Here is a 22009-nt window from a genome sequence, read left to right on the forward strand (position 1 = left end):
TTCCGCATCTGACCTGGGATGACTGAGGCTCCCCAGGAACATCCTGGAAGGACACTGGCCCGTTGCAGTTGGGCTACCAACTGGGCTTTCGCAGCAGTGAGCACAGGTAGGTCAGCTCCCGCCTCACCGGGTGGACAGCGTCGGCCAACAGGAGTTTAGGAAGGGGTATTTTCAGCTGCCCACTGTGCTGTAATCAGGTCACAGCAGTGTTAAGCAAAGCGATTTTATCCTGCTCGTGCAGTCTGTGGGTCAGGAATCCAGACAGGGCACAGCATGGAGGCCTTCTCTGTCCCTCCGTGTCTGGGGCCTCCAAGGGGGTGGCGTGAAGAGCATGCTGATGACGCTTCAGGAAAACAGCCCCTGCTGGTGGGAGCAGAGGGTGGTCGGGTCATATTTGTCAAAGTGACAAGTGCCCACGCCCTTTGAGCCAGCAAGTTCCCTTTAGGAAATTATCCCACAGGAAGACATGCACACAGGCACTAGGAAGTTGTGCAAGCGCACATACCGCAGCCCTCTCGGAAACAGTAAAGACTATGGGGAGGCTGGCTAATAAAGGCACGGTACAGCTAAACATGGAACGCTGCGTTCTGGTAAAACAAAGTGGTGTGTGCTGAGTGACCTCCATGATAACAGTGGGGAGAGAAACCAAGTCCCAGAGCTGTATGTGTGTCATGCATGCTGTGGGGCAAAGGAAACAGTTGTTTTGAATAGACGTACACCCTTGCCTAGGTCTGGACGATCCGCAGACACAGAAGAAAGGTACCAGCAATAGCTTCAGAAGGTATTAAGGACGAGGTGTTGGGAAGACGGGATACGGCTTAGTTTCACTGTGTATTGTTTTGCAATTTGAATTTGATAGCATGTGAATATATCATCCATTCAGAATTACAATTCTATTAATTTTTTAAAATATTTATTTATTTTTGAGAGAGACACACACACAGAATCCGAAGCAGGCTCCAGGCTCCGAGCTGTCCACCCAGAGCCCAACACGGGGCTCCAACTCATGAACTGTGAGATCATGACCTGAGCTGAAGTTGGACGCTTAACCGACGGAGTCACCCAGGTGCCCCCAAATTCTATTTTAAAAATGCTCATTTTTGATGCTTCTCATCAGAAGTTCAAACCTTCACATAAAAATATTACACTAACAATATTCCTGTTTGCCTTCCCCGAGTGCCTACTGTGTATTATGAAGCAGCTGCACAGGGTGAATTTGTTGAACACGTCTTTGTTTCCCCTCTTTGGTACAGCGGTGTGCAGTGGCTGGTGTTGGTATGGTGCCTGCGGTTTCTATCCCGCACTAGCCTTTTTAGGCTCTTCTTTGCGGCTGGGACTGGGAGCACAAACTAGTTTTCCCAGATGCTTGGGTCAAGTGACCCTGCCTCTGGGAGGTGCTAGTGGGGCTTCAGAAGACAGGAGGGAGAGAGAAGCCATCCCAGCCCAGGATTCTGGTGGCCCCTCAGGCCGTGGTGGTGACAGCAGCTGTGTGTCAGTGCCCCCCCCCCCCCCCGCGGTCTGGAGTGATCACAGTGGACTTACTGGTACCTAAGAGNGCCCCCCCCCCCCCCCCAGGGCGTGGCTCTCAGCTTCTGCTCAAGCAAGCAGGAATCACAGTTCTGGGAGACATTATTTCTCTCTTTGCTCCTCTGGTCTTAGGGGCCACAGCTGCTCCTTCCAGTTACTAGTTTGTGGCTGTCCTCATTATTCCCTGACTCCTCCTGCCCTCCCAACACCTCTGCAAACAATGCCCTGTATTACATTCCTTCTGCCTGAAATACCTAGGATGGCTTTCCCCACCCCCTCACTAAACACTAACACATAGGTAAAACTAAGCCCATTTTACAGATGAGAACATTGAAATCCAGAGAGAGGAAGACACTTAACCAAAGGCAAACCCAGCACCTCTCCTTCCTCACTATGCTCCAGTCACCCTCGTCTCATTTCTGTAACACATTAAGCTTGCTCACACTCCAAGAGCCTTCACACCTCTTCTTTTGTGCAGAACATTGTCTCTAATTCTACATGGGCACAGTTTCTCTTCATTCAGGTCCCATGTAAATGTTACCTCTTGAAAGAGACCTCCTTTAACCACCCACAATCTCCACGCCACTCTACTACATCATCCTGCTTGATTTCTTCACAGAAATTCTCTGAAAATATTTACTTACACTAGAAAGTCCATGAGACCAGGAACAGTGTTTCCTTAGTAAATGGTGCTTAGTACAGGGCATGGAACGTGCATTCAATACTTATTTGCTAAAAAAAATGAATGAATGAATGAGTGAATGAATGAATGAATGAAACACGTGGTACGAGAAGTGGCAAATTATTTTTGAGCACCAGCTAGGACCCGCCTTTCCCACTGGCTGGTTGTCTGTTAGCAGTTCAGGGGTCTCTTCAGGATGCTCCACTGTGTGGGAGTCCACAGGAATTCCAATTTCCACCATTCAGGATGTGCCCTCAGTGGATGCTCAGTTACTACATGCTGGTTGAACCAACTTCCCTATGAACCTTCCAGAAGATGTCTGTGCACTAACAGTCATCATGAGGCAACATTCTGGGGTAGGGGAGCTCAAGCCAGCAGACTGGAAGCAGATGGCCTGTTAGAAGTGCAAGAGCCCGGGAGATGGGAAGATCATGCTAGATCCACAGCTGTCTGAGCACTTATGTTTCCTCTGTGCATTAGACATTGGCCTGGGACCTGTCCTCATTGATGAAGAAGGTGGTGTTTCGAGGGTTCCTCCTGAGGGACATTGGAGCATGGTGTGATCTCTGCAATCTGACAGCTTGGGTTCGGTTTCTGGCACCATTCCTGACCTGGCAGGGTGACCTCGGAAAGTCACTTGGGGTCCTCTGTAACTCAAGTTTCCTCAGTTCCACAATAAGAATGTTGATAACACGTTCACAGGATCGTTGTTAAGGTCCAAAGAATTAAACCACTTAACATATTTAGAACAGGGCTTGGCACCCACAACCATCAGTTGTTATTGTTACCTTATGTAGCATTTATGGATAAGTTCTATCCCCATATAATGCCCATAGCAGTCCGGTGAGGAGAGATACTAATATCACCCCCTGCTTTACAAACAAGCTGTGAGAAGGTTATAGAAGCAGCCCCAGATCTGTTGGTAATGAGAAGGCAGCATGGTAATTGTGGACACGTCTCTAGGATGTGTTAAATATCGGCACTCTGAGGCAAGGTTGTGTGACCCAACAGGAAGAGCAGGTATTTCTTTTTCTTTCTTTTCTTTTCTTTTTTTTTTTAAATATTTTTATTTATTTCTAGGAGAGAGAGAGACAGTGTGAGCAGGGGAGGGTCAGAGAGAGAGGGAGTCACAGACTGAAACAGGCTCCAGGCTCTGAGCTGGCAGTCAGCACAGAGCCCGACGCGGGGCTCGAACCCACGAACCGCGAGATCATGACCCAAGCGAAAGTCGGACGCTTAACCGACTAAGCCACCCATGCGCCCCAAGAGCAGGTATTTCTGAGGGACTGGTCTAAAGTTTAAAGGAGAGCTGATAGCTAGCTAGCTAGCTAGCTAGATGATGGTTGGCTGGGAGAGAGACATTTAAGTGAAAACATGGAACAACCGGGGACCTACAAACACTCAGAATTCGCCAGCCTGGCAGGTTCCAGGCAAGAAGTTTCAGGAGGCAGTTGAACCTGGTCAGTTAGGCAACCTCCAAACCATGAAGAGGCTTCTACATTGTGCTAAGCAGCTTGAATCTCACTGTATAGGTGATGAGGGGCTGGGAGAGGATTTTAAGCATTGAAATCTATTGTAGAATGTGAGCTGGAAGGAAATACGGATGAATCCTCAATGGTAAGAGTGCCTTCTACACCTGCGGCCCCCTGCACAGGCTTGCCGAGTTCCGCCAGGGTTGGATGCTGGGAGCAGGTGCTGTGCTGCTTCTTCCTGTCTCTCAATCTGAAGATTTTGACATATTAAGGGTTGCTAAAATGTTTGTGGAACCATCTAATGTGCCTGGCAACGTTGTCTGTGGAAAGCAGGAGAGGAACCATAAGTTCCAACACTGCAAAGGTTCCCCCCAGGTGGCCCAAAGGATCACGGGAGAAGCATCCAGGAATCCGTGGTTTCCATTTAGTCCATCCTGACTCTACAGCAGCGTGCAGGCAGGGAAATGCCAGGTCCTGTGCGGGGATCCCGTCAGGTGGGGTCATTTGCCCAGCATATACCTTCAAAGACACGGAAATATGAGATGATGTTCACGTCCCCGCAACAGGAGTGGGATGCGTGGTGAAGACCAAAGGGCCTAAGCCGCCCCACCTAAAATGGGCTTTTCTGTCTACGGAACCATGTTTCGCTCATAGCAACCGTCACGTGTTGTAGTTCTTTCTCTTCTTCGCTTTGAGACTCTCAATTCCAACAGTCTGCAAGCAGGAACTTTCGTGGCAGCAGGGACCGTATCTGTCCAGTCCCGAGCATCCCTGGAGTCCACAGAGTTTAGCGGAATGGAGCGGGAGTAGCTAGGGCCCCTGAGAAGGGCCGGTGGCGCCTCGGGCCCCTCGGTGACCTCAGTGAGCAGAGGCGGCTCTGAAGGGCAGGTCGGGCCGCCTTCACGGAGGGCGAGACTGAGGTGCCATCTGTTCGCGCCGGCAGCGGGGCGAGTGCGAGGGCGGAGAGCTCGGGTAGGACCAGCAAGAGACAGGAGGGCCTCATAGAAAGAGCGGCGCGGCTCGGCGACTGCAGCGGGCAGCGCCGGGATGCCTCCCGCGGGGCGTTCTGGGAGTTGTAGGCACCTTCCTTTCCACTCTCCTTCAGCGCTTTGCTCTTGAAGCCCAAGGCCGTACTAGCGGATGGGCGCCTAAAACTTCCAGCCTGTGAAGTCTGGGAATTTTAATTTCTAAAAAGGTGCCCTGAATAGAACTCTTCCCAGGGTGCCTCTTTCCACTCCGCCCGGTTTGAGGACTACATCCCCCAGGCGACCTCAAGGAGGCGGTGCTTCCGGCGCGCGGGATGCATTGTGGACATTGTAGTCTCGTGGGGCTCGATTTTCACCTCCTGGGCAGTCCGGGGCTGTGGCCCGGACTACATTTCCCTTCCGTCCGCCCGCTATCCCGAGGCCGCCTTGGCGCGAGACATTTGCGAGCAGAGTGTCTCCAAGATGGCCGCTTGGGGAAGGAGGCGTCTTGGCCCGGGCAGCAGTGGCGGCAGCGCCCGAGAGAGGTGAGATTCCGGGGCCTGTTGCTCTCCCAGGGCAAGTGGCTCAGGAGCCGAGGAGACAGTGAAGCCTCCTGGAGCCGCACCGCTGTCCCTGCCTTCGTACCAGGACTCCCCCTTCTCGCCCACCCGCCCGCCTCGTACCCCTGCGGGGCACGCGGGGTTCCTGCTCGGGCCGATCCAGGATCTGGGTGGGAGCCGGCGCCCCCTCCAGCTGGGCTGAAGCGGTCTCCATGGAGGGCTCAGGGGAGGTGACGATGGCGGGACCGGGCGAGGTGGGCCGCGGACGTACAGGGTCGGGCCCGGGGCCGAGGCCGGGCCACGCGGGAAGGATCGGGAGCCCAGCTCAGGCCCGAGGGACCCGCCTAGCATCCCGCGGCCGAGCGGCGGCCGGAGCTCCCGTTCCACCTGGTCACGAGCCGTGGTCATCTCGGCCGCGACCCCTGACGTGGCGAGGAATGGCTCTGGGGAGGGAGAAGGAAGGAGAAACCTTCACCAAGTGGGCCTGCTTCGGGAAGGGCAGTGCAGTCTGCACGTTTATCAGGGGAGACTTAACCTTCCCCAGTGTGTCTCCCGGGCCGAGAACCGGCCGCTTCCTGGAACCCTCGATTCTTGAGACTTTTCGCGGGTTCTCTGCAAGCGCCCCTGCGGTGGAAGTCCTTTAAAGTGACCTTTCCTGATGAATGGTGTGTGGGTAGGGAGCTAGGGACTTACTTCTTCCAAGGTGGATCTCCATTAGGAGAACTGACTTCTAGAAGATGAGATTGGAATAGTTTTCGTGTTTCGCGTTGGATTTACAATTTTCTGCTTCAGGAAAGCAGTTTCAGCTGGCAGAAGCCACTAGCTGTTCAGCTACTAGAAATTTGGGAAAGGATGTGTCTTGTTGGAATCACCTGGATTCAGCCCTTCAGTCCATTTTGTTATGGCTTGGTTGGTATGGCAGAGGTCAGCAGGAAAGTTTTGTGTTTGCTTTTTTTGTCTTTTTGGAGAGGCTCATTAAGCGGAAAAGTTCTCTTTCTCCCCCCTTCTCTCAACTACCCTCCTATTCCTTTTCTTTGATTCCATCACATACTCATTGCTGTTTCGTGCAGAAGGCTTGCTCAGCTCATCCTTTCTGATAGTGGTGATAAACCAGCTTGCATTTTCTTCTTAAGCTCAGAGTTATCCAGCATTATCTGTTCTGCATTTCCTCTTCCGTGGAAGAGCAGTGAATGGCAAGCAGATATTTTTGTTTTTCCAACTCCCGTCTGGTATTTCTTAGATCAGACCGTAGGATGAAGTTAAAGGTTTCCAGATGGTTTTTAAACCTGGCAAACAACGTTTGCAAGGTCTTCAATCTGAACATTAATCCGTTAGTAATAGGAAGTAGCCTGTTTCGAAAACCCAGACTCTCTGAAAGGCATTTCTCCTTACTGGATAAAAACAACTGAACAGGCCAAATGGGGATGCCCCAGACATCATCCAGGGGCTGTGCCAGCACAAGTTAACCTTTTATTGATCTAAGAAATCAGATACTGGGGATTTTTTTTCTTCGTGGTTGCAGACCAGCATTAATTCAAAACTGAGTTTTCAAACCAGCAGCCCAGAGGCTGAATCCAGCCCTTGACTGCTGACCCTTGGTTTTAAAAAAAGGAATTTAAGTTAGTTGCCAATACTTAGAACTTGACAGATTTCACATAAAACTCCCTTGAAAAGCTGAGTGGTGGCCGACATTTTTGGCCAAGGCAAATGCTGTCTAGTTCATTACTTACCTGACAGCTTGACTCACCACGGTCGCCTGCCTCGTCTCCTTAGGTGTTCAGGTTGCAACCTTTGGCCTAGAACTGAAGAGTCTGCTCACTCGTGCAGATGCCATGTGTCGGCCGGGGACGGGGCGTTTTGTGATTAGGGGGGCACCGTCTCTCTTCCTGCCAGATATCAGGGTGAGGCTGGGGGGAACCCATGGTTTGCTGCGAGGCCATAGCCAGGCGCTGTCAGAGGGGTCATTTGGTCGATCCCAGTCCCAGTTTCCCGAAGAGCCTTCCACGCTGAGCAGGGGAGGGAAACCTAACCCGCTGCCGGGCCGGCTAGCTACCTTCTGGGCACACCTCCATTCCTGCTCAGTGGGTGGAAAGACTTCGGGTGGGGCAGGCTGGATTAATGGATTGCCCGGCACCGCAGATTAAGAGGCCCAAGCATATTATTGGCTCCAACGACAGAAATAGGCTGTTTATGGCCCTCTTAAATGACTTTGTTCCATGTCACCTTCGTGCTGCCTCGGATCTCAGCTGCACATTGTAGGACCACTTTCTGGAATTGCTCGACACCTAGCTGGAGTCTGCTTTATGCTGAAACTGAAGGACACATTGCCCGGTTTGGGGCAGGGGCTGGAGCAGAGCAACACGTTGGGCAAACTTAAGGCCCTGTCTACTGCCAGACTGTCCCCAAGACCGCGTGTTCCTGACGGTCCACTTTAGAATACACAACGTGTGAATTCTTTACCTGGTTCTCAAGTCTGGAGCTGTGTTCATTCGGTAGCCACTAGTCACATGGGACGATTAAATTTAAGTTAATTAAAAACAGGGGCTCCTGGCTGGTTCAGTCGGTAACACATGCGACTCTTGGTCTCCGGGGTTGAGTTCAAGCCCCACGGCGGGTGTAGAGATTACTTAAAAAAATAAAATCTTTTTTTAAAAAAGTAAAAATCAGTCAGATGAGAAAATTCAGCTCCTCAGTCACACTAGTCACATTTCATGTGCTCAGTAGCCACAGGTGGCTTGGGGCTACCATATTGGATGGGGCAGACAGAGAACACCTCCATCACTGCAGAAAGTTCTGTTGATACGAGGACACTGGTCTAGACTAAAATAGGACAGGGGTAAGAAATCGCAAAATGATAGCTGCTTGCATGTTGATTTTTCTCTCCACTCCGTTAAATCCAGGGAATCAACAGTGTTTGTAATGAAGAACATCAGACTCTGAGCTGTAACCTGAATTCTTGTCCAAAATTCAGCACCCTGGCAGCGAGCACACGAGACAGATTGCCACTTGTCCTGTCGGCGTCTCTGAGACACACTTGCCCATCTAGGAAGGCACAGTGCAGGTGTCTGTGAGTCCTGCCACTCGGGTGCCAACCCGGACCAGCTCACAGACGGTCCCGCCTGTCCCACTCGGGCTGCTCATCTCCACTCCCTCAGGGCCTCTGAGCCTCCCTGAGTTCTCCGTGATTGTTGGAATGTGAGTATAGCCACGTGCTCTCAGTTCCGGTTTTTCGCATCGTGTGAAGATGTCCTTGATCTGATTCTGACCGTGGTGCAAGGCCACAGCGCCGTTCAAAGACCCGGGGTGTTGAGGGCCGTACTCACTGGCCCACATGCTCCGGTTTTAGTGTGAGGTCGCTGTCGGCGGCCCTCGCCTCCCCTGGCTCGAGCCGCCGTCTGCGCCAGCAGGTTTAGGCGGCGGTTCCAAGGGCCTGCGTGCCCGTCCCCCTGTGCCACCTAGTTCCGCAGGACTTGGTCCTCCTCTCTGTCCCCTCCGCTTCATCTGCGAATCGGACAGACGTGGTCCTGGGTGGCTGGTGGAGGGTGCCGTTCCCAGGCCAGCTGAACAGATGGGCCACAAGCTCTGAGGGCAGGTGGCGCACATTCCGGGAGCGACATTCTCCTCACTGTGGCCTGATCCTTTCCGTCCAGAGCTGAGGAACCTTCGGGGTCTAGGGCATTTTTTTTCTCTTGGAAAACTGCCCTTTTGGCTCTAGTGTGTGGTAAAGATGCTCCTTTCCTCCTGGTCTGGATGAGCGACACTGGTACGGCAGCCACACCCAAGTCTCGGGGCGCACAGCCCTCAGGGGCCTACTCGGCCGACTGCCAGAAGCTGGAGTGCGGCACGGTCGGACCACATGTTCTGCTCCCAGAAATCTGCTCGTTAAGATTGTCTGCTGGGGTTCATCCTCGTAGGCATGAACGTCCGTTTTCCTTGACTTACGTGAGCAGTCTGCATTCCAGCGGCACTGACTTGTGCCTCAGCGGTTCAGTCCCATAGGCCACATTCCAGGTCAGGCCCGACTCTGAAGAATGGAGGGGCGGCCTTGCATCCAGGGATGGGGTGGGGTGGGGGGGTGCGCAGCTGAAGCCAGGCCTTAGGTTGGCTTCCGTGTCCTGGGCCTCAGTGAGCAGGGGCGGTGGGAGGGGGTGGCGGGGTGGGAGCCACTGCACAGAGCCCCCACAGGGGAACCTCCTGCTCTGTCCCTGGTACCAGCAGCCCCTGGCTGGGCCACAGAGCTCTGGGAAGGCCAGTAAGCAGCTAGCAGCCATAGCGTTCTCTAGCTCAGGGCCGGTCAGTGGGATTTTGTGATGTGACAGAGGTGTCCTGCATCTGTGCTGCCCATCGGGGAGCCACTAGCCATATGTGCGCATTGAGAGGTTGAAGAGTGGCCACAGCGTCTGAGGAACTGGATTTTTTATTTTATAGGTTTTTTTTTTTTTAAGGCTATTTATTTATTTGGAGGGAGGGGATGGGGGGGAGAGTGTGTGCATGCTGCGCACGCAAGTGGGGGAGGAGCAGAGAGAGAATCCCAAGGAGGCTCATCAGCGCAGACCCCGACATGGGGCTTGAACCCATGAGCCGTGAGATTATTGCCTGAGCCCAAACTGATTGGGAAGCTCAACTGACCGAGCCACCCAGGCGCCTCTTTATTTCAGTTTTAGTTAATTCCGTTATAAAAGCTGTGTGGGCCTTACATTGGGGCGGTGCTTTGCTGCTGTCACTTCAGTGTGCACACCTGACCCCGCTCCAGCCTCATTGCCGCCCTGGGGGGAGAGCTCAGGCCTTGCCCCAGGTGACAAGGGGCCGCCGGGCGCTGCGAGGGGTTTTGCCCTTGGACACAAAGCCAGTGAGTAACCGAGAGGGAGCTTGAATCCAGGTCTCTTGACTCCCACACTTGGTGCGCTGTGTTCTTCCCACGGCAGAGCTGCTCAGCCAGCAGAGCGCCGGGGAGGGAAGTGTTGTCTGGCTTGTGGCTTTCTCTGAAACTGATGGAAATGTCAGCGGCCCATGGAAATTACTTGGCCGGTTTGAAACCATCCGCAATATTTGGGGCTCCCTGCCTGTGTCTTTCTCTACTAATTGCCCCCACTCTTTTTTTTTTTTTATTCTCCAACTTCTTTTTTAGGTTTTTGTATTTATTTTGAGATAGAGTGTCAGTGAGGGAGGGGCAGAGAGAGAGAGAGAGAGAGATTGTGCGAGAGTGAGCCCCAAGCGGCCTCCACGCTATCAGTGCAGAGCCCAGCACAGGGTTCAACCCCACGGACCCCGAGATCATGACCTGAACTGCAACCAGGAGGCGGATGCCTAGCTGCTGAGCCCCCCTCAAGCGCTCCCTCATTAGGCTGTAAATGCGCAGTGTAGAGTCCTCCTGCCTCTGGCTCCTGAGGAAGCCTGCGGTACGGTCCCCTAGACCTGGGGCCAAGGTAAAGTCCAGCGCCTCGCATGGCGGAGGTAATTGAGGGACCGTGTGCTTAGTAGGTAGAAAGCAACCTGACATATGGACCTAGTTTAATGTCATTGTTTTTCTCCTGTTACTCATTTGAAATGAGTTTCCACTAATGTCTTTTTTTTTTTTTTTAAAGTTTATTTATTTTGAGAGAGAGAATGAATAAGTGGGGAAGGGGGCAGAGAGAGAGGGAGAGCGAGTCCCAAGCAGACCCCACACTGTCAGCATGGAGCCCGACGTGGGGCCCAAACTCATGAACCGCGAGATCATGACCTGAACTGAAATTGGACGTTTAACCATCAGCGCCCCTGACGGCTTTTGGTGGCCCGTCACATTCAGGCCCGGGGCAGGGGATACCGTGACGAAAACAGCTGCCTTCACGGAGCTCTGAGTTGGCATCCTTTGGGCCTCAGAGGGGGGCTCCCGCCGCGGGCTGCCCGTGAGCCCAGGGCCACCCCAGGACGTGGTTAGGTTAGGTGCTGCTGCTGCCGCCAGGACCAGAACGTGGTGGCGGCCTGCTTGAGTGACCGTGGCAGTGGGGTTTTCCTCGTCCTCACCGGCAGGACACCCCGGCCACGAGGTTCTGTCTGTGGCTAGGCTTGCGGTGGTAGGCTTGTCCCCCGGCAGCGTGGGCTTCTCCGCGAGCACAGAGATGCTGCCGCAGCCCAAACTGGGCTCCTGCCTGCCCGCCTCGGCTGCGGAGGGCCCGCGGCTGTGGGGTCTCGTCACCCACGGGATATGAGGCTGTAGAACAAGGTTTTTCTTTTTAAGAAAAAGGGTACAGTTAATTTTCCCATTATTATAAGTGAAACACATAGCTACTTGTTTTTTTGTTTTTTGTTTTTTTTTTATTTCTAGGAGAGAGAGAGAAAGACAGACACAGCGTGAGCAGGGGAGGGTCAGAGAGAGAGGGAGATACAGAATCTGAAACAGGCTCCAGGCTCTGAGCTAGCTGTCAGCACAGAGCCTGACGCGGGGCTCGAACCCACAAACCGCGAGATCATGACCTAAGCGAAAGTCGGACGCTTAACCGACTAAGCCACCCAGGCGCCCCGTTATTTGTTTACTTTATTGAAAAATACAGATACCGTTTGGAGGAAAATAAAATTTTAGTCACCCTGTTGGGCCACCATCCAGAGAAAACCTTTGCTGACCTCTTTTCATATACAGCATCTGTGATACTTCCCTCCAGATGTTTCATCTGGGAATTTAAAAAATTGTTACGTTGAACACACCAAAGTCTGTTTCTTAACATGTGGGAAGTCATAAATTTGCTACCATATGTCTGACCCTTGAAAACATTATGCTAAATGAAAGCAGCCAGTCACAAAAGACTACAAATGTCATTGCATTTCTAGGAAATGTCCAGAGGAGGTGAGTCCAGGGAGTCAGTCAGTGGACTGGTGTGGCCAGGGGCTGGAGAGGGGTGGGGGAAATGGGGGACAGTGAGGTTTCTTTTTAAGGTGATGGAAATACTCTAATATTGATTGTGCTGTTTGTTACACAGCGTGGTGCAAGTGCTGAGCCACTGAACGGTGCACTGCAGATGGGTGAATTGGGTGGCATGTCACTTCTGTCTCAATAGCGCGGTTATTAAAAAGTACAAAGGAGAACCACAGTGAGATACTGCCTCACACCTATTTACAACCAGAACGGTCTGTTGAGTGTCCAACTTCAGCTCAGGTCGTTATCTCGTGGTTCGTGAGTTCGAGCCCCACATCAGGCTCTGTGGTGACAGTGTAGAGTCTGCTTGGGATTTGCTCTCTCTGCCCCTCCCCTGCTCACGCACACACACATGGATCTCTCTAAAAATTTTTAAAAATGAATTAATACATGATCCAATAGCTTTCCTTCTAGATATATATCCAGAAGGATTAAAAGCAGAGACTTAAGCAGATAGTTTTGTACCATGTTTCCAGAAGTATCATTCCCAGTAGCTGGAAGGGGGAAGTAGCCCGAGCATGATGGACGGACGGATGGATAAACAGGTGCAGTCAATACATACGATGCAGTATTGTTTGTTCATCCTTAAAAAGAAAGTAAATTCTGACTCCTGCTGTATAACATGAATGAACCTTAGGAACGTTATGTTAAGTAAGCGAGTCACAGAAGAACAAATACCATATGATTCACTTAACATGTGGTTCCTAAGGTTGTCAATTTCACAGACACACAAAGTAGAAGTGGGGTGGGTGCTGGGAGCTGTGGTTTAATGAGGATGAAGTTGTCGTTTTGCAGGATGAAGCTGTTATGGACACTGCTTGCACAGCAGTGTGACCTAACACTACTGACCTGTACACCTACTGATGGGTAGGACGGGACGTTTCACGCGTATTCCATGTGGTCTGAAGGCAGTTACTAACCCTGTGTGCTCACTGCTCAACCCAAGAGTGGAAAACGAGCGTTATCCTGGCCCCCATGTTCCTTCCCACAGGCAGAGGCCAGCTTGCTCCTGAATTGTCCTTCCCTTGCTTGGCTTCCTAGTTACCACACTTGAAACCGTTGCTAAATACCGGACCCTTGGTTCCGTGTGCTTCTGAATGTGTATGTTTGCCTACAGGTGCTCTGGATCTGCTCTCCCCTCCCCTTTGCTTTGCAGGGGAGGCTTCAGCTGCATGTCCAGTTTCCCTCCCCTGGAGAAACAGCTCGATGTGTCCATCCCTTCCCATCAGTTTTGCTCTTCTCAGACAGTGCTGCTCGGAACAGTTTTGCACAGCTCTGACTCTTGGGGAGGTACCAGACTTTGGGGATCCCATGCTTGAGACTACTTCTGTAATGTCCGTTTCCCCTGAGAATAGTTGCCCGATGGTGCAGGGGACCCCGGGGCCACATGCTGGCAGGCTGCCAGATGCACAGAGAAGGTGCCCACATACGCAGAATGGAGTTTATCGGGTTGCATCATTACGGCCACCTTCTCACTACGAAGCCAGTGTTCCCAGGGCATTCCTCTGATGCCAGTGCAGCTTCAGAGGAGGGTGGAGGGTCTCAGGCCTACTCTGGTGGAAGGCGGAGGGAGGGAGGCAGATTCAAGAGCCCTGGTCACAAGTGCCCATGACCCTGAGGCCACATCCACAGCAGCCACCCAGCTCAGATGGGTTGATGCTCTGCTCCCCAGGCAAGTGAAGGGCTTGATGTGCACATTCATGTGAGCACTGGCAGGGGTGTGTAGGAGCATAACCCTTACCCTGTGGTAAGTACCACGGAGTATGCTAAACTCAAAAGGTTCAGAAGCCATTTGGTAAACGGGACTCTCCTTTCTTTCCCGAGCCCCTCCATGCCCCTCCCCAAGTGATAGAATTCTCAGGTCCTTGTATTTCCGGAAGTGCTGCGTGGAAAAGCAAACATGTCCACTGCAGATTGCACACCCTACTCACTATTTTGGACTTGGCCTTTTTCACCCATCTCTTAACTTTTCCTTCATTGCTCTTTCTCTCTCATGCTCTTTTTTTTTTTTTACCTGAACTCTTTATTAGGGACTCTTACTGGTCATTTCACACCTGCCATGGGAGGCGCCAATATTGTCCCTTTGGAAGCCCCAAAGACTCCCAGTTGGCTATTTTTTTTTTTTAATGTTTACTTATTTTTGGTAGACAGAATACAAGCAGGAGAGAAGAGACAGAGACAGAATCTGATGCAGACTCCAGGCTCTGAGCTGTCAGCATAGAGCCGGATGTGGGTCTTGAACCCATAGACTGTGAGATCATGACTGGAGCCTATGGCCGGGCAGCTCTTAACACCTACATTCATGGCCACATAGGGCACCCCAAGCCATGGAGCAGGTGGAAGGAGTAGATGTTGAGTACTTGATGCGGTGGCCTCTAACAGTTGGGGGCCCCGACGTGCGTGCATGTGCGTGTCTGTGCATGCACGTGTATGTGCATATGCGCGCTGTACCTTACCGTCTCCTTGTATATCCTGGAAATCTACTTCTCCAGACTTCAGATTACACCCTTTCCCAATGAAACAATCCTTTCCTGAGTTTGGGCCTCGTGGTTTGGCTTTGAGAGGATTCAAGAGGGTCAGGGTAGCGGCATAGGCACCACCCGCTGGGCCGGCCTCGGAGGCTGCCTTGTTTGCAGGCTCCTGGGAGGTTACTTCAATGTGGCTTGTGCTCTTTTGTTTTACCCTGTGGGTGGCTGGTGATGGGTAGGAGTGGGGTGGCCACAGAGAGCCGTGGGGGCTTCAGGGAGCCACCGCGCTTTGGCCGACCTGCGTGTGTGTCCTGGGGGAGCATACCCGCGTCCACACACAAGTCTGAGCTGTGGTGTTTGCGACTGCCAGCAGCCGGAGGCCAGAGGGTGGACAGCCGCCCATGTCCACTCACTGTGGTCCCTGTGCTGTTGGGCCTGGAGCAGGGCACACGTGACAGCAGCCGTGAGACAGGAACCTGGAGGGTGCTGGCCTCTCACTGTCAGGCTGGAGGGTACCTAGGGATGCACCTGCTCCTCCGTGTCCACAGAGGACAGGAGAGCCCCGAGCCCACTGTGCTGCCCCTGCGCTGGGGAAAGGCAGGCGGCGTGGACGGGGATGCCGGCCGGGCTCGTGGAAGCTGGGGGAGGGCGAGGTGGGATCTGCCTGCTGATGTGTCTCCAGAATGGAGCAGTGTGTTCTAGATCGGTGGGGCTTCAACAGACATTTTCTTATGAGTACTTTACAGTACTTTTACAGTACTTTTTCCCACAGTCGGCTGGGCAGAGAGGGCACTGTACTGAGGTCGAGTTGGGTTTGGGCAGGAACATTCTAGAATCCCAATCTTGACACCCACGCTTGGCTTTGAATGTTCTAGAGGAACTTTGTGGCCAGAAAGGCATCCCTGGCCTCACTTTGATAGCGGTCACACGCGGCCTTGGAAGTGCCTCCTCCTCACAACTCGAAAATGTGCGGGAAGTCTCTGGGCTTCCTGGGACCAGGTCCTCTCCCTCCCCCTGCCCGCGCTGGCGCCGTCCGCCCCTTCCCAGTGACCTGTCCGGCCAGCTGGAAACCCTGACGCTCAGGTTTGCTGGTTTCCTAACTGGCTTCTAAAGCACACATCCTGGGGCGTCTGGGTGGCTCAGTGGGTTGAGCAAATGCCTTTAGGTCAGGTCATCATCACACATTCCGTGGGTTTGAGCCCTGTGTCGGGCTCTGTGCTGACAGCTTGGAGCCTGGAGCCTCCTTTGGATTCTGTGTCTCCCTCTCTCTCTGCCCCTCCCCCGCTCACTCTGTCTCTCAAATTAAAATGACATTTAAAAAAAATTTTTTTAAATAAACAAAGTGCCGCGTCTTGCCTGCGAGGAAAGGCCAAAACAAGCACCATCTCCCCCTGAGCGAAAACCAAGTGGAGGCCTCCGAAAGGAAAACCCCACTTTTCCTGTTTTGTCAACTTCCAGGAGATTCTTGTGGAAACAGCTCATTAACTGATCCTGGAGAGGCAGCCCTGACTACTAGTGAGCGGCCGTGGCAACGTCCCGTGTTGAGGCGGCTTCTTGTCCGACCCCCAGGGAACGACTTCTCCCTAGTGCACACCATTTAATTAGGGCCTGTGATTTAATTAGGAGGCTTCCTTGAGCCCAGCTTAATTACAGTTACCTTTTCACGATAAAGAGTTCCCTATGCCCGAGTCCCAGTCAGTGCCTTTTGCTAAAGTGGTTCCCACCTGGGAACGGAGGCCCCTCCTGGAGGATGCCCTTCCCCCTGCCTTTGGCGGCACAGTCAGCCCATTGCCAGCGACTTTTCCTTTCCTTTTTTTTTTTTTTAATTTCTTTTTTGAGAGAGAGAGAGTACAAGCAGGGGGAGGGGCGGAGAGAGAGGGAGACGTGGAATCGAAAGCAGGCTCCAGGCTCTGAGCTGTTAGCACAGAGCCCAAGGCGGGGCTTGAACTCATGGACCTCGAGATCATGACCTGAGCTGAAGTCGGTTACTCAACCGAGTGAGCCACCCAGATGCCCCTAAGTGACTTTTCCTTTCTGATGTGACCACAGGAGAGTATTGATCAGGCATTTTCCTAACAGAGCGAAACCGCCTCTTAGGTTTGCTTATTTGTGGCTGAAAGTTTCTACTGCGCTGAATCCTGCCTGGGAGTACTAAGTGGAAGGAGTGCTCAGGGGTCTGTCTCTGTCCTTTGTCCTTGAAGTGTGCCCGTGACAAACCTAACACGTAATTGCTTTCATCTCTGAGGGAGGCTAGGACCTGGAAGTCCTGGGGGTGACCTTGTTTTCAGAGCCGCTGAGGCATGTGTGAGAGGGGCTCTGCACTGCCTATAATAGGGGTTAAGTGACTTGATCCAGCCTCGAGCCATGTCTAGCAGTGTCCCCTTCAGAGCCTGGTATAAAGAAGGCTTTTTACCAGATGAACAGAGAACACAAAACTAGGAGAAACAGTATATGCTGGACGGCAGTGTGGAGATTTGGAAAGATCGGGACAGGCTGAAGCAAGCCAAATGGAAATGACAAGGTCTATATTTAGGTTTGCCCATCAGGGGTGTGGAAAGACTCTGACTTGGATGCGAAGTCTGCACTGGAGGGGCCTCACGTAGGATCCCGAAACTGCCAGTGATGCCCCGTGGCCCATGGCCACAGCCAGCTCTCTGGCCCCGATCTAGAGCTGAGTCGTCGTAAGCCTCCAGATCTGTCTCTGCTGGTGACGTCAGGTGGCCTGTCCCTAGTCCAGGGAAGTTGGATCAGCTCAGCCCCTCGAAGTGGGTCTTTGTGAACAGTGTTTCTATGTGAATGAGAGGAGCGTTTATTGGCAGTAAATACCAAGTCCCCGAGGAGCAGGGTCAGCATGGGCCAGGACACCGGGGGACCTTTGTGTCATCCATACCCTGAAGTTCAGAGTCACTGTGAAGGGTGTTGGGGGCTTTGTGCAGCTTGCCCTCTGCTGACAGCCGGAGTTGTTTTGTTCTCCATCACCCCAGGCCAAGACGACCCTGTCTATCTTTTGTTCCGCAGGACAGGGATGACTCCTTTTGAACTTCGCAAAGGGCAGTGTCTGCCATTATTGGTCTCGGGTTGTTGGTTCCCATCAAAGAATCCTCCTGCAGTCGCTCTGAGAAACCAAGAGCGTGTTTCATTCTGCCGGCCTTGGGCCTGTGTGCTGATGTGATTCTGGGTTGAAACCGTTCTTTCTTCCGTGGGGCTCCTTTGGGAACTCAGGGCTGTCCCCTGCCTTAGGCCGTCCCCAGGCCTGGTGCACGTTATAGGCTGTCGATCCGGGTGCCCCTTTGTTCCTGTGTCTTCCTACATTTCTCTAGTAATCATTCTCTCAGAAAAATCCAACACTTTACCATCTTGTGTATTGGGTTCCAAGGAGGATAAACGTGTAAGTGCGGTGTGGGGGGCCCTGAGGGGCGCGGGCTGAGCTGAGCGAGGCCCACACCCCAGGCACGGACCTCTGCCCGGTGCCCCAGCACCGACATGCGTGGACGCGTCCCCCCCTGACCGTCTTCTTTGTCTCCCCCGCCCCAAGGGTGAGCTTGTCGGCCACAGACTGTTACATCGTGCACGAGATCTACAGTGGGGAGAATGCCCAAGACCAGTTTGAGTACGAGCTGGAGCAGGCCCTGGAAGCCCAGTACAAGTACATCGTGATCGAGCCCACGCGCATCGGCGACGAGACCGCCCGCTGGATCACCGTGGGCAACTGCCTGCACAAGACCGCCGTGCTGGCGGGCGCCGCCTGCCTCTGCAGCCCGCTGGCGCTGCCCCCGGAGTATTCCCACTACATCTCCCTGCCCGCGGGCGTGCTCAGCCTGGCCTGCTGTGCCCTCTACGGCATCTCCTGGCAGTTCGACCCCTGCTGCAAGTACCAGGTGGAGTACGACGCCTACAGACTGTCCCGCCTGCCCCTGCACACACTCACCTCGTCCACGCCGGTGGTGCTGGTCCGGAAGGACGACCTGCACAGAAAGAGACTGCACAACACGATAGCGCTCGCCGCCCTGGTGTACTGTGTAAAGAAGATTTACGAACTCTGTGCCGTATGATTTCAGTACAGCGGGGAGAGGAGCAGTCGGCCCGGCCCATGAGACACAGCAGAGTACTCAGATTGCCACCGCAACAGGTTTCTGCTCTGTGAGGCGGCAGCGGAGCCTGGGAAGCTGTTTGGTTTAATATTTGTTATTTTAAAAAAATAACAGGTCACAGGCGTACCGAGGGGTTTTCAACTCATTACACTAAGATGTGGATTTCCATAACCCGCAGGGGGTCTGAGCTGTGGAAGTCTGGGAAGACCGGGCGGTGCGGTGTGGACGGCAGTGAGGCTACTGAGGGGGTGTGAATGCGCTTGCGGGGTGGGGGGGAGGTCCTTAAGTATATTGTTTAACTGTACCATCCAGAGCCAACCAGAAGCTATTGACCATTAAAATTATGAGAATTTCAACCTCGGGTGTCTTCTCTTTCTGTGACTGCCTGCAGCTGCTGCCCAAGGTCTGCCCTGGGTGGTAGCTCACCCGGGGCAGCAGTGGGCGCCTGGTGTCACCACCTGCAGCAAGTACGGGCCTTTGACCAGGGCAGGCCAGGACCCCTCCCAGAGCAGTCTCCCATCTGACCGTGGCCTTGTGCTCAAGGCCAGCACTGCTCAACGCTGTCTGGGACATGGTAGGATCAGGTGATGAGGTCGAGAGGTCACTGGGTCTCTTCCATGTGGGTCCACGTGGAGAACTGGGGCCTGAGACCCCCTGGCCAGAGCTCCTGATTTCGAAGGACACACAAATGAGCATTTGTATTTTTTTCAGAGCATCAAGTGGTTCCTGAGGTGGTGCCTGAGGTCAAGCCCACTGCCTTAGGCTGAGAAGCACCATCACATCAGCGCCTCTCTGGGGATCCCACTCCACAGCGGTCAGGGCCCGTGTCCCCTCAGAGCAAAGGGCAGATTGCACGCCATCCTCCACGTCCCTCTCAGGTTTTGGATAAATGGAAAGTCAACCCTCCCACCAAGGTGTCGAGTTCCCCTGCCTTAACAGCCTTCCTAAGACCTGCTCTCAGTCCTCCCTGAAGAGCTACACTGTTCTTCTTTCTGAAGGGCCCATCTTAAGAGGGAACCTAGCTTTAAAGGCTCCATCAGGAAGATCAGATAACAGAGAATAATGAAAGGTGCATGCAAAGGTGTCCAGAGCTCAAAGGGGGTGACTGGGCCATTTCTTATAAGGGAGATCCAGAGCTAAAAGATTTCAGAAAGGACCATCCATCGTCCACAAAGAGTTTGAAAAACTAATCCAAGGGGCCTAGAGGTACTAACCACTCCTTTGGATGCTGGGTGGCAGTCGGTGTCGGGCACACACTTGTTCACATGGCAGTCTGGCCCTCCGGAGCGAGGAGAAGTGGGTTGCGATCCCAGACAGACACATCGGTGTCAGGTGTTCGGGTGCCCGTGATGCCTTGGGTGTCTGACTGCCGGCTCCCCAGCCTGCTGGGCCGGAATGGTAGGTGTTCTTGTAATAAGCTGCCCAGGTTTGGAAAGGGAGCCCCACGCTCTGCCCGCACATCAGATTTCCTGGTGGGGGTGGGGAGAGGCTAGAAGTAGACTCACAGCAGCCGTCTCGGGGAAAGGGGGCTCAGCTGAGCAGACGCCCTCACCAGGAATAGAAACCAAGTGCAAACAGGCTGCCTGTGGCTGCACTCCACAAGGTGATTTTTGTCAGGTGGACTGGCCCAGATTCCGAGATGCCACTTCAGTTGCAGGTCTCATGCCAAGGTGGGGAGTCGGTGCTGCTGGGAGCACGGGGCAGGAGTTTCGCGTTCCAGGCCTCCGCGTGAGCGGCGTCCCGAATGGGCTGGGAAGGGGGTGGCACGATCACACCTCCGGCGCCTGGAAGGACTTCCCTCCCGTGGGTGCTGGCTTCTCGGTTCCTGCCGCCTTCTTAGAAATCGCTGACAAGTGGGTTCTGCTCCTCCGTGACATGCCACCATGCTCTGGAAGGAACAGCAATTTTTAAATCACTGCCAACAGAAACAAAGGCCAAGTCGGCTGGGCCCTTCTCGGCGAGGTCCACACGAGTCCCGTGCGTGCCATTTCAGTGACTGCATCGTGCCATTACCCGAATCACAGGAGTCCTGTTGGAACTGCCCCCGCTCTCACCCCGGTTTCAGAGAAGAGCAAAGGGCCTTTGTAAAGGTCACCTCCTCAAGAGTGCGGGGGACAGACCCTGGCCAGCGCTGACAGCCCCTCCCGTCAGTCTCTCGGTGCCCTCCTAAGTGTTCACATCTGGTCCAGCAGCTGTCAGGCCCTGGTGCAGAGAGGGAGGGAGACCCCTCCGTGGGGCGTGTGGGGAGCCGGGCAGGGCGCCCAGGCAGCTGCGCGCTCGCTCCTCCACCGGAGCCCGCGTGAGCTGCGGCCATCAGCAGGGCACGGCTGTGCGGCGCTGCCGTCTGGAAATCCACTTGGTTGTACTTTCCACGCTCTTGACTCGGGCATGAAACACAGGCGTGCCTGCTGCCCTCGGACCAGTGAAACACCAGGAGACCTAAAGAAGAAAGTGGAAAGTGCCTTTGAACTTCATCTGCAGGCAGAAGCAATCCAGAATTGAGCTTTTCATCCACAGCCCCAGTCCCAGGATGAGAGAGGGGAGAACACAGCTTTGAGCACAGAAAGGAGAAACTGGAACATCACCACCAACCCCACCCCTGGTGGCAGACATTCGTATTCAGACATCGGTCTGAAAGCAAGAGTGACATCATCAGGGAAATACAAATCAAAACCACAATGAGATACCACTTCACACCTGTCAAATGGCTACAATGAACCAACTCAAGCAACGAAAGATGTTGGCGAGGATGTGGAGAAAGAGGAACCCTTTTGCACCGCTGGTGGGAATGCAAACTGGTGCAGCCCCTTTGGAAAACAGTATGGAGGTTCCTCAAAAAATTAAAAATAGGACTACCCTGCAACCCAGCAATTGAACTACTAGGAATACATCCAAAGGAGACAGGAGTGCTGATTCGAAGGGGGCACATGCACCCCAGTGTTTATAGCAGTACTACCAACAGTAGCCAGTATGGAAAGAACCCAAATGTCGACTGACTGATGCATGGATAAAGAAGATGTGGTATATATATTCAATGGAATATTACTCAGAGATTAAAAAGAATGAAATCTTGCCATTTGCAACAACCTAGATGGAACTAGAGTGTATTGTGCTAAGCAAAATAAGTCAGAGAAAAGACAAATAATCATGATTTCACTCATGTGGAATTTAAAATACACAGATGAACGTAAGAAAAAAATAATATGCAAACAGAGAGGGAGACAAAGCATAAGGGACTCTTAAATACAGAGAACAAACTGAGGGTTGCTGGCCAGGCATCGGGTGGGGGGATGGGCTAAATGAGTGATGGGTACTAAGGAGGGCACGCGTTGGAAGGAGGGCCGGGTGTTAT

General features: G+C 53.2%; 1 protein-coding gene across 2 annotated transcripts; it reads left to right on the plus strand.

Annotated features, from left to right (window-relative positions):
• The first annotated feature begins 5077 nt into the window (after window positions 1–5077).
• TMEM11 (transmembrane protein 11) lies at window positions 5078–19013 on the plus strand. 2 transcript variants are annotated; one of them, XM_039227361.1, is made up of 3 exons: window positions 5085–5191; window positions 8107–8401; window positions 18102–19013. In XM_039227361.1, coding segments are annotated over exons 2-3 (519 nt in total). In that variant the 5' UTR covers window positions 5085–5191; window positions 8107–8399; the 3' UTR covers window positions 18619–19013. The 2 variants fall into 2 exon arrangements, with proteins under 2 accessions (XP_039083291.1, XP_039083292.1); XM_039227360.1 differs by lacking the exon at window positions 8107–8401 and having other exon boundaries at window positions 5078–5191.
• Window positions 19014–22009: the final 2996 nt, after the last annotated feature.

Source organism: Hyaena hyaena, unplaced genomic scaffold (assembly GCF_003009895.1).
Source record: "Hyaena hyaena isolate Hyena2069 unplaced genomic scaffold, ASM300989v1 scaffold_27, whole genome shotgun sequence".
In the NCBI taxonomy this organism is placed as follows: domain Eukaryota; kingdom Metazoa; phylum Chordata; class Mammalia; order Carnivora; family Hyaenidae; genus Hyaena; species Hyaena hyaena.

Bases quoted from the DNA above. Each gene is read 5' to 3' on its own strand.
- TMEM11 (XM_039227360.1), top strand. From the start codon at position 5,130: ATGGCCGCTTGGGGAAGGAGGCGTCTTGGCCCGGGCAGCAGTGGCGGC. The intron at 5,192-18,101 runs GTGAGATTCCGG...CCCCGCCCCAAG, and splicing joins GGCGGCAGCGCCCGAGAGAG to GGTGAGCTTGTCGGCCACAG.